At 54.5% G+C, this 17,411-nt stretch overlaps 1 protein-coding gene across 1 annotated transcript in view; it reads right to left on the bottom strand.

Annotated features, from left to right (window-relative positions):
* Positions 1-12,386: 12,386 nt before the first annotated feature.
* The window catches only part of IL6R (interleukin 6 receptor), a 48,955-nt gene continuing 43,930 nt past the window's right edge, over positions 12,387-17,411 (bottom strand). The window contains exons 9-10 of the mRNA XM_058660351.1: positions 17,167-17,260; positions 12,387-14,045 (exon numbers count right to left, since the gene is read on the bottom strand). Coding sequence (XP_058516334.1) covers positions 13,793-14,045; positions 17,167-17,260 — 347 coding nt within the window. The 3' untranslated portion in view covers positions 12,387-13,792. The remainder of the gene's footprint in view (positions 14,046-17,166; positions 17,261-17,411) is intronic.

Raw genomic sequence — 17,411 nt, 5'->3', positions numbered from 1 at the left:
GGCAGCATGCACTCCGTGACTCTTGCTGTCTGCCCTGTCCCTCTCCTTGCCTCTCTGCAGCGCCCCTGCCAGCTCCCCCAGCGTGGGACAGGCTAATCTGCGTGGCCTGGGTCCCACCCCACCCCCACCCCGGAGAAGGGATGTCGAGGATCCAGGAGCCCTCCAGAAACACACTGCTTGCCACCTGGGTCACCCGCTGTCCTTGTAAAGCCACAGAAGAGCCAACTGGCAGCGTGGCGCATGGCTCCTCACCAGAGGATGGTGGCAGTCATGTCTGGGGGAGCCGGAGGTCTTTTTTGACGAGGTGCCCCAGCTCAGCGCTGCTGTTCAGGAGATGCTTAGCTCTGGGGTCGGACACCAGGACTGCTCGTGGGTCGGCCTTTCTGAGACGGCAGGTGTCCTCAGCCCCACAGTCTCGTCGGCTTTTCAGCTAGTCCGTGGCCAGAGCTTCTGCAGAATGAGGAAGATGCCCCAGACTTACGAGTCTCCGATGGGATGTGAAGCAGCCGGAGCGTATAATAATAACAACGAATGAGAGAATTATACCGCTCCTCCAAGATGTCATTTCTGGTCTTTCAGACCCTGCTGATTGACGAAGCTCTGCTGTCTTTGTGCACTTGAGTTGCTGCGGCATCATTCAGGATTTCTCTTCATTTGGCTTTGTATTTTGAGTACATGCAGAAGCAAAAGGCAACCCTGGGACCCAACTGTGGGGTGTGGGTCTCTCCATACTCCCTGAGATCCCATGTCGGATCCCCAACACCTGCCAGGTGGAGCACAGATGAAGCATCGCCAATCAGAGAAGGTGAGAGGAGGGCCCCGGGGTGGACGCAGTGGCCAGTGATGCTGTGACACACAGGGGAGGGCATGGTGGCCAGTGGCACTGTGACACCTGGCGGAGGACACGGCAGCAGTGGCGCTGTGACACACGGGAGGACGCAGTGGCCAGCGATGCTGTGACACACGGGGAGGATGCCACTGTCTTCTGAGGTTTGGGGTCTGCTGCCACACGGGTCCAGGTGCCCGCGTGCTGTCCTCTGAGAGCCTTGAACTCCTGTAAGCTTCTTTTACATATGCACAAAGACATGGACCGAACGAATTTAGGAAACATGTATCCTGCTAGTTAGCATCGTTTGACTGTTAGGATTCTAGAAATTCATAAATTGTTGGCATCTTGATTTTTGAACAGTTTGAACGCAAACTCACTGGTTTTATTAATAAAGAAGGTTGCACGTTTTGCATACGGATAGAATGTTGTGATGAGCATCGGTTCCTATGCCACATCGTCCACGCCAGCTGTTCTGTGCAAAGGGCTCAGCATCTGTTCAGCTTGGATTTATTGTCTTCTGTATTGTCTCCTTGGTAGCTTCCTTGTGTCAAGCTAATCTGTGGCTCACCTTTCCCAAACAAAGAAGTCTTATTTCTTGCTTACCCTTATTCCTTTAAGGAGATACGCAGTGGTCCTCATCTCAATAAATGCTACCAGCTGTGTAAAGGTTGTCCCTGTGCACTCCCTGGCTGATGGTCCGCGCCTAGTGACATGGGACAGCCGTGTGACAAGCTCACGGATCGCAGGCACACCTGTTTGACAGAGCTGCTGGCCCGTGCCCAGGCTGAGGCATCCTCCAAGCTGCTCTGCGCGGGACGGAATGTGGCGGAGACCCAGCATTCACGTGGAGTCCCAGTCACTTCCCAGCTGTCCACGAGGCTGTAACCAGAAAGGGCAGTGAGTTAGGAGCAGGCCGGGGCAGTGGTCAGCTGCTGTTTTCTGCTTAGGGACTGCTGAGGCGCAGCTGGGTGTTAGACACACGCAGGTCCAGCAGGGGGAGCACGAGGGCCTCCTGGTAAGGCTGGGCATCCACTGACTGGCAGCTCCAAGACTGCCCAGCTCTGAGGGCACCTGCCCTCAGGTGCCAGTTGCGTTTGTCGCAGGTGCCTTTGGGTCTGTTAGGTCACTTGACACAGAGTCTATGATTCAGGACATTTCTTCTGACATTGCCACCGGTGTGGCAGGTGAATTCCAACCACTGGAGTGGTGTGTTTGCACCGCGCAAATGTGGAGAAGGAAGTGTTCTGCCCACATGCCACTGGGAAGCACTTCTTCAAAAAGATGTATTTCTGCATTTGAAACCCAGAGTTGCAGTAGAGCTGGCGAGAAGCAGAGAAAGGAAAGAGCTCCCACCCGCTGGTTCACTCCCCAGACAGCTGGCACAGCCAGCCCCGGCCAGAACAAAGCCAGAACTGAGGAGCTTCATCTGGGTCTCTCATTTGGGTGAAGGGACCCAAGGACATAAGCTACCTTCTGCCACTTTCCCACATGCATTGCCAGGGAGCTGGATTACAAGTGGAGCAGCTGGGACTTGAACCAGTGCCCAGGCACTGCCTGCCCAGCGCCGCAGGCAGAGCTTCATCCAATCCACAGCGCCAGCCCAGAGGCAGTTTTGTTAAGACGCCTCCATATAGGGGGCCTGGGTCTTTGCTTTGGAGGTTGACTTTGTGTTCACTTGGCGGGCTGTTGCCATGATGGTGCCAGCTGGAGGGCCAGCCACATGTTGGTGGGGCAGGTGGGAGGAGCCTTCTTGTTTAACGAAGTCACTGCGCCCTGGCTGGTAGGGCTGTTTAATCTAGAACTGTGACTTTTCACATGAGGGTGGCCATTCTTGCCAGCCAGCAGTCGATGTATTTCCCTCACACTTCAGGGGAAGACAAAGCAGAGGAAGTCCCGTCGCATTTTTTTTTCTCCTATTTTTTCTCCTCCGCTTTGCTTTGCTTTAGCTGACTCTTCCTTGATGACTTTTTTGCCCGAGATGCTTCCCATTCACAAGTTGGCCCTTCCTGGTTTTCCATGAATCAACACTCTTTGGCCTATTTAGATCCTAAGGATCGCTATGCTTTGATGCTCATTCCAAATTTCGTGGCCCACTAGGTGGCCTTGGGCAAGGAGGGTGGACTGCGGGCCTGGTACACCTGGCCCCTTGGGGGACTGGCCTAAAGAAAGATGGTGCGTTGCTGCCATCTAGTGGAAAGAGGAGACCGCTGCCGAGAAAGCAAGAAGGAGGGTTCTTTCTCACCAAGGCATGCCTGGGGCCTTGGGCGCCTGCGGTGCAGAAGCTCCGCTGTCTTTCCTGAATTTTCCGACCTGAGCCAGGCATTCCTCTTTGTCAGATGCTTAACCGTTTCAGTTAACTTTGTTGCCAGATGTTACATTTTCCATGTCCTCAATGTTACCTTTTAAACAGCAGTTGAAGAAGGTCTGTAATACAGGAGCCTGTTTGCAGGGCCTCAGTCATTCACACAGTAGCGGAAGTAGCCCCGCTGTTTGGATTCCAATGGTCACTGTAGCCTGCCTGTCTTCCCGAAGGAGGTTTATTCTGAAATATAACTCAATAAATGCGATCCAAGAATGCCAGGACCAGGTGGCTTTCTTCACTTTTGAGACCTGCCTTCCTGCACTGCTTCCTCTAGTGGGAGCTCCGGCAGCGCCATCCCAGGTGCTCTGAGTGAGATGTGCAGGTGCCAGCGGTGGCCCCATCGAACAGTGCCCTGCCCACCTGCAGAGCCCTCCTGCCTCCTCCTCCCCTGGCACAGGTGCAGGAGCTGCTTGGTGGAACCCACTCATCCCTAGCCCCCAGGTGCTGGTTGAGCAATGGGGCCCATTCTGGCATGGTCCGCCTTACCTCGGCAATCGCCAGTGGATGCTGTAGCCTGGCCTGGCCCGGGACCACTCCCAGTTTCAGCAGATGCTGGTGGGGACTACAGCCTAGCCCAGCCCAGCTCAGGCAGCCCCTAGTCCCAGCTCTAATGTAAACTAGCTGGTATTTCAGCCCGACCTGGCCTGACTCATATACCATTCTAGTTCTCAGATTTGCCAGCAGGTGACGTGACTGGCCTAGCCTGGCTTGCCTCAGATCTGAGCCAAATGTATGCCGATGGGTGCCATTACCTGGCCTGGGCTGGGCTGCTTCCTGTCTTGATTTTTGTGCTCACCTGCAGGAACTGTGTCCCAACAGGAGTTGCCAAGCTCCTCCATCAGAACCTCTCCCAATGCCAGATCTCACCCACACTGGCGGGCCCATGAGCCAGCGCTATTTAGTCTGCTTCCATCCTAGCGGGAACAGTAAACTTTCTTTACTGATCCTCACGCATTCTGTTTCTTACTGTTGGGTGCTACAGCCCAGCCAAGCCTGGTCCATACCCAGACACAGCTCATGCTTGGCTCAGCAGGGACAGAGACCTAGCCCAGCCTATCCTACCCATCCTGGTTCTCACAAGCTCCAATGGGTGCTGAAGTCTAGCCCGGTCTTGCACACCCCCAGACCCAGTCCACACCTGTGCTAAGGGAGACTGCAGCCATGTCCAGGCCAGACCACCGCCTCCATTCTGGCCCTCACACTCACCAGTGGGAACCACAACTCAGCTAAGGCATCCCCTTAGCTCTCTAACCAGGTCTGTTCCCAGCCACAGATCTTGGATGTACCAGCAGTTGCTCTGACCCAACTTGGCATAGTGCCTCACCTGTCTTGACCTTTGTCTTTGGATGCTACAGCCTGGCTCATGCAAACCAGCAGCTGTGACAGCTTAGCCCAGAATGACCTGCACTCCAGCCTGGTTTCTGCACTTGCCAGTGGGCTAAGGTCTGCTTGGCCCTGCCCGGTCTGCCCCCTCCAAAAATCAGCCCACACACTTGCCGACAAATAGAGCTACCTTGCTCAGCTTGCCCAACACCCAGGCCTGGACCATGTGCTCATCAGCAGGAATTATGAACCAATGGAGGAATTGCCCAAGTTCCCCCACTTGGCTCACTCCCAGACCAGATCTCACACATGCCAGCAAGTGCCAGACCCTCACCTGGCACAGCCTACCGCCTCCATCCCAGCCTTTGTATGAGCTGGTGGATGATGCAACCTGGCCCACCCCACGCCACACATGCGGGTGCTGCAGTCTGTACCTGCCCAGCCTGTTCCCAGCCCCAGTACTTGTGAGTGTTGGCAGATTCCATGGTCATGCCTAGCTCAGCCCCTCACCACCCCAACTCTTAAACTATCCAGAGGGATTTGTATTTCCACAAGCATAGGCCCACATAGCCTCCACAGAATCTACCCCTGGACCTGGTTCTGTTGCATGCTGGTTGGTGTCATGGCCTAGAATAATGTGACCCGTCCACTGTTCCGACACTCACTGCCATGTACTGGGATCTAGCCCTGCCAGACAGGCCCCCAGTCCTAGCTTTCAGATGGGCTGGCGTGTGGTCAGCAATGCTCCACGCAAACAAGCCCAGCTCAGGTCTCCCACGGTGGCTGGAGCCTTGTTCTGACCCATAAAGATCTTCACGTTTCTCCCCTCCAAACCACCAGGTCTCAGTCCTCTCGCTTACCTGCAAGTATGGTGGACTCGTCATTGGGAGTCCTTCTGCAGTCATTCCTCGCCTACATTTACGGTGGCTTTTTCCAGGAATGTCCCGCAGCAGTAATTCCTTACCTGGGCATGAATCCACAGGTCATCGCTCACCCTCACCTGTGCAATTCACCAATCTTGCAAATCCACAACCCCAAGTTCCTGGAGTGTGCCGCCAGGCGGCCTTAGGGCTGCACCCAGTGGTGTTGGCACCCGGGCTGCCCAGCCCAAAGCCACCCCTGCCGCCACCTCCTGGGTGGGGACAAAAAGACCCCAACAGGCCCCTAGAGTCACCCGTGGCTTCTAAGGAGCACGCGGGCTCAAGGAGACTTCCCCATGCTTTATTTCTGGTGGAGCTTCCCACTCGTGACCCTGGGAAGGCAGCACTTGATGGTTCAGCCCATTGGGCCCCTGTTGCCCACACGGCAGATCCCGGCTTCTGCAGATGCAGCCCTGGCTTTTGCAGGCACTGAGGAGCAAACCAACAGATAGAAGATATTCTCTCTCTCTCCTTCTCCCTCAATCTCTGCCTCTTCTGTCATTGTGTCTTTCAAACAAGTAAATAAATCTTAAACAAAGATGATTGTAATTATTTAAAGAAAAGTTGTCTCTGATCATAAAAACACGGGGCCACATTATAAAAACTGTGGCACAGTGGGTAAAACCACAACCTGCTGCACGGGCATCTCTTATGGGCATTAGTTCTTGTTGCTGCTGCTCCACTTCCAATCCAGCTTCCTGCTTATGGTCAGGAAAAACAGTGGAGAGTGGTCCAAGTCATGGGGTCCCTGCACCCACATGACAGACCTGGAAGAAGCTCGGGGCTTCTGGCTTCAGGTGGGGTTTTGCAGTCATTTGGAGAGTGAACCAGAGAATCAGAGATGTTCTCCTTCTGTCTCTCCTCTCTCTGTCACTGACTCTCACGTAAAAATGAATAATAGGGGCCTGGCGGCGTGGCCTAGCGGCTAAAGTCCTAGCCTTGAACGCTGGGATCCCATATGGGCGCCGGCTCTAATCCCGGCAGCTCCACTTCCCATCCAGCTCCCTGCTTGTGGCCTGGGAAAGCAGTTGAGGACGGCCCAATGCATTGGGGGACCCTGGACCCACGTGGGAGACCCGGAAGAGGTTCCAGGTTCCCGGCTTCGGATCGGCGCGCATCGGTCCGTTGCGGCTCACTTGGGGAGTGAATCATCGGATGGAAGATCTTCCTCTCTGTATATCTGACTTTGTAATAAAATAAATAAATCTTTTTTAAAAAATGAATAATAAATCTCAAAAACAACACAAAAAGTGGGCAACCCCCCAAGTAGCTTGCTGCTGGGGCAGGTGTTTAGCCCAGAGGTTAAGACACCCACATGCTGTACCAGGTGCCTGGATTCGAGCCCACCTCCCTCCTGAACACTTCCAGCTTCTTGCTGATGCTCACCCTGAGAGGCAGCAGGTGATGGCTCGGGTGATGGGGTCCCTGCCACCTGAGTAGGAGACTTGGCGGGGTTCCCAGCTCCCACCTTTAGCCTGGGCCAGCCCTGACTCGTGGCAGGCATTTGGGGACTGAACTAGAGGGAAAGCTGTTTAATAAACAAACAAGTGAAAGGAAAATGGCTTACTGTGAAATAGGAAGCTGCATGTTGATAGTTTATTATAAAGAATGAGAAATTATTAAAAGATAAATTTATTTGAAATGCAGTCTGCCAGAGGAAGAGGGAGAGACAGAGATCTTTCATCCAATGGTTCACTCCCCAAATGACTGCAATAGCTGGGGGCGGGCCACGTTGAAGCCAGGAGACATGAACCCCACGCAGATCTCCCACATGCCTGCAGGGCCCAAGCTGCTTACCGGGGGCATTAGCAGGGAGCTGGATCACAGCAGAGTGGCTGAGACCGGGGTATTCCAACCAAGCATTAGAATCCCGTTCCTGGGGCCCTGCACTGTGGCTGAAGTCCTCGCCACGCACGTGCCAGGATCCCATATGAGTGCCGGTTCTAATCCCGGCAGCTCCACTCCCCATCCAGCTCCCTGCTTGTGGCCTGGGAAAGCAGTCAAGGACAACCCAAAGCCTTGGAACCCTGCACCCGTGTGGGAGACCTGGAAGAAGTTCCTGGCTCCTGGCTTCGGATTGGCACAGCACTAGCTGTTGTGCTCACTTGGGGAGTGAATCATTGGACGGAAGATATTTCTCTGTCTCTCCTCCTCTCTGTATATCTGACTTTCCAATAAAAATAAATAAATCTTAAAAAAAAAAAAAAAAAAGAATCCCGTTCCTGGCTGCCCCCTTATGGATGCTAGCTCTATAGTTCTAATGGGACACCCCCCAAAAACACAATAAGACCCCAAAGAGCTTCTGATGCCAGTGACAAAGAACCAGAAATAACACAGTAAAGTTGGGCGGGGGGCTCAGGCTTCAGGACAGTGTGTGCCTCAGTGAGTCATGTCCACGGTCAGGAGAAGGTCAGGTGTCTGTGTATGTGTAAGGTCCACAGGGCTGGGTACTGCAGACAGGAAGCAGGCTGCTACAGCCACAAGCCACTGTGGGCACTGACCACCCAGGGTAGGGGGACTGACCAGCCCTCCAGGTCCCCTAGGAGTCCATGACCCATTTGCTGGGTGGGTCTCCTGGAACCAGCTGGTGACAGTGGCTGCCACCTGCTGGCCCTCAGCACCTGCTCTATAGGCAGGATTCTCTTCTGCATCTGAATGATGCCATGAGGTAAGCATTTGCAGCTGGCCATGGCCCACATGTCTGAGGTCAGTAAAGCTGTGAAATATCCAACCAAATGGGGAGGTGGGCAGAGCCCCACACCTGTGTCTCCTGGCGCTAGGATTTGTGGCTCTGTCTTATCTGCTACCTACCTCAAAGGGCCTTGCTCAACAGTCCCTTCCCCAGCCATGTGCCCCTTCCTGGGCTAGAGTGATGGGCAGCTCAGCCTCCCCACCCAAGGGGAGCTGTCCTGGGTCCCTCAATGGACTTCTCATGCCCACAGGGGATGAGTAGGGGTTAGAAGCTGAGTTCAAAGAGGCGAGTGCTGGCACACCCAGGGAAGGCCTAGGGCAGCCAGCCTCCCTTCCGCAGCCTCTCACAGTGTTGCACTGAACCTCATTGCGCGTCTGGGCCCATCTGCGCCACTGGCCGTGCAGGCATGATCCGGTTTGCTCAGGCAGCCTGTCTGGTTCCACCTCTGACCAGCCTCCTTCAAAGTCCTCACATGGTGCTCCTTTGTGGAAATCCCTTCACATCCCCTGGCTCGGAATGGATATATGGTCACTACGGCCACCACACCACTAGTGGCATTCATTCAAGGGAAGCTGCCTGGGCCACACTGTGCCAACATGGGCATGGGAGGAGCTGGGGCCCAACTGGAGCCATATGACCAACAAGCTGTGCTGCTTCCAGGAGTGAGGACACATCAGGCTAGGGTGTCAGCAAGAGGGACCAGCAGTGTCCAACAGAGAACGAAGGTGGAGGATGAGGGGAGGGGAGATAGGAGGTGACCTCCAGAGGCCTGGGAAGGTGAGGGCAGGACCAGGTAGGAGGCAGGCAACGCTTGGGCACGCCCTGCAATGAGTAGCTCCACAATGTTCCGATTATTTAAATTTTTAAGGAAAATTGTTTGGTTTTACTTTTGAGAGGCAGAAATAGTTGGGGCTGAGCTGATTTGAAGCTGGGAGCCAGGAGCTTTTTCTGGGTCTCCCATGTGGGTGCAGGGGTCCAAGGACTTGAACCATCCTCTACTGCTTTCCCAGACCATTAGCAGGGAGCTGGATCAGAAGTGGAAGAGCCAGGATTTGAACTAAGGCTCCTATGGGATGCTGGTGCTGCAAGTGGGGGATTAGTCCACACATCAACACACCAGCCCCATCGTCAGCTTTTGAACCAATTTGAAATTTCGTAACAGGAACACCCTTAGCTGAAGATGAAACACACCTGTGTGCTGTTTCCCGCTTTTATTGAAAACGCTCTTTTTCTCATGTTTCAGAATGAACTAGGGCATGGCTGAGGGAGTTTCGTTTCTTTGTTAAGCAACAGACATGTGAAGGCAACCGTGAGTTGTTGTGAAGGTGGGGCAGGGCTCGCTGCTCTACTTGCCAATGTTTCAAGCCCCAGACCCCACGTGCTGGGCCCTGGGCTGCTTGGTCCCAGCATGTGGGGCCTGGAATGGCTTAGAGGCCTTGCACCTGCACACCTCAGCCACTACAGGGTGGCCAGCACTGCCTCCTGGCCTGCCTGGCCTTCAGACATGTGGAACAGGTGTAGCTCCATTGACAAGGAACCTGACCTAGGGCCAGAGCACCGGATGTTCCGCTTCAGATCCAGCTCCCTGCTGAAGCGCCTGGGAAAGCAGCAGAGGATGGCTCGAGCACCCATGGGCCCCCTGCACCCATGTGGGAGGCTCAGAAGCAGCTCCTGGCTCCTGGCTTTACCCTGGCCCTGCCCTGGCAGTCACAGTCATTTGGGGAACACACAAGCACATCTCTTCCTCTATTTCCTTGTTTCTCTAACTTTTTTCAATTAAAAAATGTTGATCTGGAAACTGAGTGTTCCTTGCCACATCTGTTCCCTGTATTGTCCCCATGTCACCCTAACAGGCAAGGAAGTGGTCCCTCTAGCATGTCCCTTCCTGGCCGCTGTGGCCACTCCTGCACCCCTGGACCCCTGGACCCTAGCACAGTGAACGACTGGTGCCTCCCACCAGAGAGGAGAGAGCTAGGGCGGCCTCTTACTTTCGCTTTCAGTCTGAGTTTCCCAAGTGACAGACTTCCTCCTCCTCAGCCCTGAGCGGCCCGGGGCTGCCTGCCCCATCTGCCTGGAAGATGAGTAGCTGGCTGCAGAGAACCTTGGCGGGTTGGAAAGGTCACGGTGAACACGCAGTGGCACACACTCCTTCCGGAAATCCCAGGACTCACTTTGGGAAATGCTCCCAGAGAAATCACTTCCAACTTCTCCCGTCTCCTCTGCAATCTTTCCTGTTGTGTTAGGCGGAGCCCCTCCAGCCCCCCAGAACGTACCTATGACTTCGTCTGTCTCACCCCAACCCCTGTGAGCGAGTCCGGCAGGCCTCTCCTCTACACACACCAGATGCCCAAAGCAAAGTGACTTTTTAGAAAGTGTTTATTTCAAACATTTACAACTTTCACTTTAAATGCAAAAATAGCTGATATAAAATTGAGACAAACATATACTGACCTTTTACCCCATATACAGACGTCTGTCTTTGGTAGTCACTCACAGGTAATTTGATTAAAAACAACAACAAAAAAAACCCTATTTCTCTCCTAAAGACAATACAGAATTGAGGTATTCTATTGAACAGATATGATGTCCACCCAGTAAGATTCTCTCCCTCTCTCCCCTCACTGATAGCGTTGCTCCACAACACCCCAGTCCCAGCCTTCTCAAGCATATTGATTATGTTCCTTATTCGTTGTTAAACGGCCATAAAACTTCCTGGAGCTGGCGCCCAGTCACATGGAGGACACACAGAAGGTTGGCAGGACATTTAAGGGACAGTCCAGGAGCATGTGGCATGGACTCTGAGGTTCGAGGACCTTCCCTCTCCAGCAGCAGCCCAGCTGCCACCTGCTTCCCGGAAGGCTGGGGGTGGAGGAAGCTGTGCCCCGGAGGATAACAGATTGTCTCTGCCGCTTCACAGTAAGACAGCCCTGGAGCTGGTGTCAGCTCTAAGAACCAGCCACAAGCTGCTGTAGCTTAGTGCCAAAGCCGGCCAGCGAGCAAGCCAGGCCTGGGCATCCGGCGGCAGCTGCACAGGCGGTGGCCATCATCTTGATGGGCTGCCGCCTGTCGAGCTCACCCCAGCTCCAGCAGCAGCCCTGGGCCTTACTGCAGCAGGGGGATGGCAGGGACCCAGGGTGAGCTCAGGGTGTGGGCAAACAAGGCCCACGAACAAGGTCCCATCACAGCCGAGCCCTCCAGACACATCGCACACTGCCCCCTTGAAACGTGTCCTAGGTTCCATTAATGCTGTGAGAACAAATGACCCCTTCTCTTCCCACCTTGGGCCAGCATTCGTTCAGCTGCTGCTTCTTCCAGCAGGGGCTAGAGAGAAGGGAAACATCAGATACTGATAATCTCACTGATGTCCCTTACAAAACAATCACCTTAAAAAATGAGCCTGCGGCAGATGTATCGAATTTCCGATCACCTGTGGCTGCCCTGGCAGGACCAGACCACATGACTGTATGGGCCTTCCATGCCCCCCCGGGGTGGATGTCCCCAGCCCCTGCTCTACGGGGTCTCTGTCCCAGCATTTTCCACTGTTGAGGGCTCCGGCTGTTAGGAACAGACCAGTTGGGTGCTGCAGACACCAGTGAGTGAGCCAGAGACATGGGTTCAGCCACATCAGAACGGGGAACAGAAGAAGTTCCTGGTGTTTACCTGTGTGCTTGGAGCGAGAGCTTTTCCTTCATTGACACTTAGCTTATAAACAATGGGGGCGGGGGGAAGAACCCTCTCCAGTACAAGAAAAAAATAATAAAAAGCAATCAGTTTCCTTACAATCATAATGAAAGCAGTAACAAGCTGGAGGCTGCACAGCCTATCAGAAACAGTGCATCTCACATCTCCCACCAGCTCAGCTCTGCCGAGCCGTGACGCGTGGGGAAGACCCAGTGAAGGGCCACAGGTAGGCGCACGCTCACCTGTCCTCATGTAAATTTGTATCGTTCAACATTTCCCTTTAACAGCAATGTTTGTGTGTGTGTTACTCTCAAGTCCTGGAAACTGAAAGAGGAAAAAAAAAAGTAAAAATTCACAAACACCTGTCTGGCTTTGACTGCCGTGAGGCAGCATCAGGGTCTGAAATGGACAGACAGCGCCAAGCAAGAAAACCACGGCTGGCTTTGAAAACAGCTGTGGTTTGTGGCTGGCAGTGTGCAGCAAGGGAAAGCACAGCTGCCTGCCTGGCAGTGGTGGCTGGTTTCTTGTTTTGTGTGTTTGTGTGTGTGTGTGTGTGTGTGTGTGTGTGTGTGGTTTGGTTTGGTTTGGTTTTTCAAAGCTTGTGTAGTCTGGTAAATGTGGATCCCAAGGTGGCAAGATCTGTGTAAAATACAGCTCTCCAGAGTGAGTAAGCTGCTGCCATCTTGTACTCCCAAAGTCCAGATAAAAGACAGCCCCGTGGGGAGTCACCGCTCTGGTCCAAGCTGCCTGCCAAGGAACCAAACACAAAGAGGAAGGCTCCTAAGCAAGGGGCTTTTGAATGGCCCTTGGGCTGGGGAATTCCTAGGGCGCTTGTCTGGAAGGAGGACACCTGTGTCACGGCAGGGCCCCCACCCTCCAGCGGCCGCCACCTGCAGGAGCTGCCACCGGCTCCCTTCCCCCTGACGGGAGAGAAGCACCCGGCTGTTTTTCACATTTTAAGACAAAATCGGATGACAGAAGGAAACAAGATCTTGGCTTGGAGCTCCCAAGCTGCTTCTGACTCCCACCCCATATCCCGTGCCCACGAGCATTCATTCAGTCCCGGGTCTCCCCCAGCCTGTCCCGAAAAAATCATTAGCAGGCTTTATGAAAACACATTCTTGCCCGGTTCCTTAGTCCTCTCCTGCAAACTCTGCCTTCCCCTCCAAGTGGGTCCCGTGGCAGTGGAGTTAATAGAAGCTGGAGGGGGCACCTCTCTGGAGCCCAACATGGACCATTTTCCCTTGTCGGGGGAGGGGACATGGAGGACCATAGACCAAGGATAAGGCTTGTTGGAGGCCAGTGTCACCTCCATTGCTCCAGGGCACCCTGGTAACCCTGCAAGTCCTGAGAACTGGAGGGAGATCAACCCCCATGAGGCTGCGCCTGAGTCCTGCTATTCACATTGAGCAAGAGGCTACTAAGAAGCTGATTGTCATTCCCTTTAGAACCATCCGGCCCTGAGAGAGTGTGGCTCCCCTCTTCCCTGTCTCCCTACCCCCACTCCTCACCAGCTGTTCTTCAAGCATAGGGGAGAAAGAGCAGAAGAAAAAACAGTCTCCTCCCTGCGGGGGAGGCTGAAGGAAAAGCTGTCTTCATACAGCGAAGGCACGTGGGTTCCTGGCGCCTGAGCTGGAGGCAAATTCTGAGCAGCTGGCGAGGAGCTGTGTGGTTCAGGGAGGTGGGGCCCTCGCTGCAGACCCACCCCCCCCCCGGTCTGGAGCCAGCTGGGGGCCACCAGCAGCCCCTGCCCACCCACAGTCCAAGCCAGGCAGATCTCCAGTGCAGTCTGTGAGCTCCTTCCAGCCCCTGGTCGCACCGTGAAGCGGAGCATGGGAACATGAAGGCATTTGAAGTGCATTGGCACCTGCTGAAGAGCTGTGGCAAGCAGACACTTGCTGACCAGTGCAGCAAATCTATAAGATTGGAATCCCCAAGATGAGCTGGCTGAGGGGAGGAGGGGCCGTGCCCGGCGCCGCCCACAGCTATCTGGGGAAGAAGTAGTCTTTGTTACTGATGTCATAAGGGCTCTGGACGCAGCTGGCCACGGCATCCGGGCGGCTGGGGCCCGAGGTGTTGTCAGAGCCGAGGCTGCTGGGGGACACGGGCGGGGAGATGAGGGGTACCAGCACGGCAATGGGCCTGGGCCTTTCAGGGACCAGCTGCCCCAGAGCGTATGGAGGGTGCATGGCCGTCTTGCCTTCCTTCAGCGCACGCAGCTTCCAAGCCTTCCTGAACCTTCACACAGAGACAGATCACAGGAGGGTTAGTGCTCCATGACAAGACCCCAAGAACCCCACCACCAACTGGTACTCAGGCCTCAGCCCTAGGGGGTGACAACTAGCTACCCCATCAGCTGTGGTCATCAGGGCTCTCTGAAGATGTGGTGCTTCCAAAACACCCCCAGAAAACAGGTGTGTGCAGCTGGTCCAGCCTCCAAGTGGGAAAACTGAGGCACACCTCAACTGTCTGTAAGTGGACCAAAGTCACTCAGCAGGTCCCTAATTTGTCCTACTGCTGAGCGGCTCAACAGGAACATAACAGCAGCCCCAAATCCATTTGTTTAAAAGTGGGGGGTAGGTGAGGGTGGGTGGGAAGCAGTGTTGTGGCTTAGAGGGTAAAACCATGGCATCCCATATTAGAGGGCCGGCTTGAGTCCTGGCTGCTCTGTGACCCATCCAGCTCCCTGCTAATGCACTTGGAAAAGCAGCAGAAAGATGCCCTGGGTCTTTGGGTCTCTGCACCAACTTGGGAGCCAGCTGGTGTTCCCAGCTCCTGGCTTTGACCTGGCCCCTCCTTTGGCTGGTGCAGCCATTTGGGGAGTGAACCCATGGATGGAAGATATCTCTCTCTCTCCCTCTTTCTGTCACTCTGCAAAACACAATAAATAATTTAAAAAGGAGAGCGGTGAGAAAAGTGAGGAAGCGAAGTGGGCTGCCCATGGGGCTTGGACTTGGCCGTGACCTGTCCTCTGTGATGGCCGCCTGGTGCCAGGGCCCCCCGTGCCAACTGTCCCCACATCTCTGAGCAGGTCCACAGCCCACCTGCTGGGGTCAGTTCTCAAGAGCCGGACTGGGGGCGCCATCAGCCAAGCCTGACTCATTGGCAGGAAAGCTGACAAACAGGAAGGAGATAGGCATCGCTGTGAGGGCAGCTCCCCTAGCGGCCCCCCCACCCCCAAGCCCGCGGCTGGAGTCACTGAGAAGTCACTTGACAGATCAGAAAGGAAGATGTCAGCCATCTTCAAAGGGACAGTCTCGTCTCCTTCCCGAAGGGGCCCCTGCCACCACTGCCGCTGAGCTGGGGTGCCTTAGGGGTAGAGGCACTCCTCCCACTCGCTTCCCGCCAACCCCAGAGCAGGGGCAAGGTGGCCCCCCGGAACCCCTCACGTGGCAGCTACTCCAGGAGGGGCCATGACAGACGAGGGGAAGCCAAGGTCAAAAAATCAGATCCAGAGATTTTGCTCGGATGTCTTTGGAGATCGGCAGGCTATTCCTGTCCTTGTTAGCAGAAATAACGGATGGTTGGCTCCAGAGCTGTGCCTGGCCCTCGGCCTGCTCCTCAAATGGAACAAACACTCCACAGAGCCTCACTGAGGGCAGCAGCCTGGGGCATGGGCCAGGGCCCAGCGGGGATGCTTACTGGAGCTGCGTGCTTGGAGGGAGGTGCCCCTTGTAAAAACACTCATTGCTCTGTGATAACAACACAGAGACTGGCCCAGGAACCCCGCTCCCGAGGACATACCTGGCAGAAACCTCACAGCCACGGGGTAAACTTCAGGTACACACACACACACACACACACACACACACACACACACACGTTTCAATTCAACATTGTTTATAAAACCAAACCAGAATCTAATTTCTTGGTGTAGGCTAAGCCTCAGCCTGTGGCGCCAGCATCCCATGGAAGCACAGGTTTGTACTCCCACTGCTCCATTTCCAACCCAGCTCCCTGTTAATGGCCTTGGAAGGCAGTGGAGGTTGACTCAAATGCATGGGCCTCTGCACTTTCATGAGAGATCCAGAGAAGGCTCCTGGATTCAGACCAACCCAGTTCCAGTTATTGTAGCCATTCAGGGAGTGAAGCAACAGAAAGAAGACCTCTTCCTGTGTCTTTCTCTCTGTGTTTAACTTTACCTTTAAAATACAAATAAATTAAGAAAAAAATCGCAAAACAACACCCAAGAGTAAGAAGTTGGTTAAGTGAACTTGGGTAATAGCCAACTGAGTAGCAAAATCAAGTTAATGGAAGTGATGATTACTGATACTACACTTACAAGGCAGAGTTCAGAGCTGTGGATACAGAATAATAATGGCTCCGTGAACACAACAAGAAACCACAGGGGTGAGGACAGGAATGTCCTCTAAGCCTTCAATGTTCTGGCCCGGGTGCTGGCTGCATGGATGTGTTCCCTTTGTGCAAGTTCACAGGGCTGTGCACTTGTGACGTAAGCACTTGCTGTATGTCTGTTTTAGTTTAAAAATTTAACAGTGCGAGCCCGGCGGCGTGGCCTAGCGGCTAAAGTCCTCGCCTTGAACGCCCCGGGATCACATATGGGCGCCAGTTCTAATCCCAGCAGCTCCACTTCCCATCCAGCTCCCTGCTTGTGGCCTGGGAAAGCAGTTGAGGACGGCCCAATGCATTGGGACCCTGCACCCGCGTGGGAGACCCGGAAGAGGTTCCAGGTTCCCGGCTTCGGATCGGCGCGCACTGGCCCGTTACGGCTCACTTGGGGAGTGAATCATCGGACGGAAGATCTTCCTCTCTGTCTCTCCTCCTCTGTGTATATTTGGCTGTAATAAAATGAATAAATCTTTAAAAAAAAAAAATTAACAGTGCGTGGCTGAGGCCAGCGCTGTGGTGCAGCCCTCAGGAGCAGGCCGAGAGCTCTTCACCTCTCTGTGCAGTCCCACCTGCCCTGCCCAGCTCTGCTGCATACACACACATGCACCAGCATGTCATGCATGCACACATGTCCATACATGCATGCTCACATGGATGTACACATACGCTCACACGCTCAATTGTATGGCACCCTGGACTTCCTTTATCCAGACCAGCTCTTCTTCCTTCACTTCTGGCCACACCGGCTGCTCGCCACGCTGCTCACCACCTCTCAGGGCCTGGTTTCCGAGTTAGACAACAGCTATGCTGCCACTGCCGCCTCCTCACTATGCCCCTGCAGCCCCTGAGCAACACTGGATGGCATGTGTGCTGGGCGAGTGCTCCTTTGTGGCCGAGCAGGTGAGTGGATGGGCGTGCGCCCTGCACAGGTGTGGTGACTCAGTGGGCCACGGGGTGCTCAGCCAGGGGCAAGGCAACACCTCAGGGCAGCTCCCGGGACCCATCTCACCTCAGAACAAGGCCAGTGCCAAGCAGAATTCCAAAGGCCAGGCTTCCTCCAGCCACCAGGAAGGTGGACAGTGGGATGGGTGAGGAATCATCACCTAAGGGGGGGAGAAAAAAGCAGAAGAGTGAGCAGGAAGAGGAGAAAGGGGCGCGGTAGAAAAAGGAAAAGCAGAAAGCCACTTAATAGGTGCCATCCAAAGCCCTGGGGAACAGTGGTATTGTAGCACTGCATGGGAAGCAGCTGCCCAT

Source organism: Ochotona princeps, chromosome 2, assembly GCF_030435755.1.
Source record: "Ochotona princeps isolate mOchPri1 chromosome 2, mOchPri1.hap1, whole genome shotgun sequence".
NCBI lineage: Eukaryota > Metazoa > Chordata > Mammalia > Lagomorpha > Ochotonidae > Ochotona > Ochotona princeps.
The sequence above is the reverse complement of the archived record's forward strand: the minus strand, read 5'-3'. Positions and strand labels throughout refer to the sequence as shown.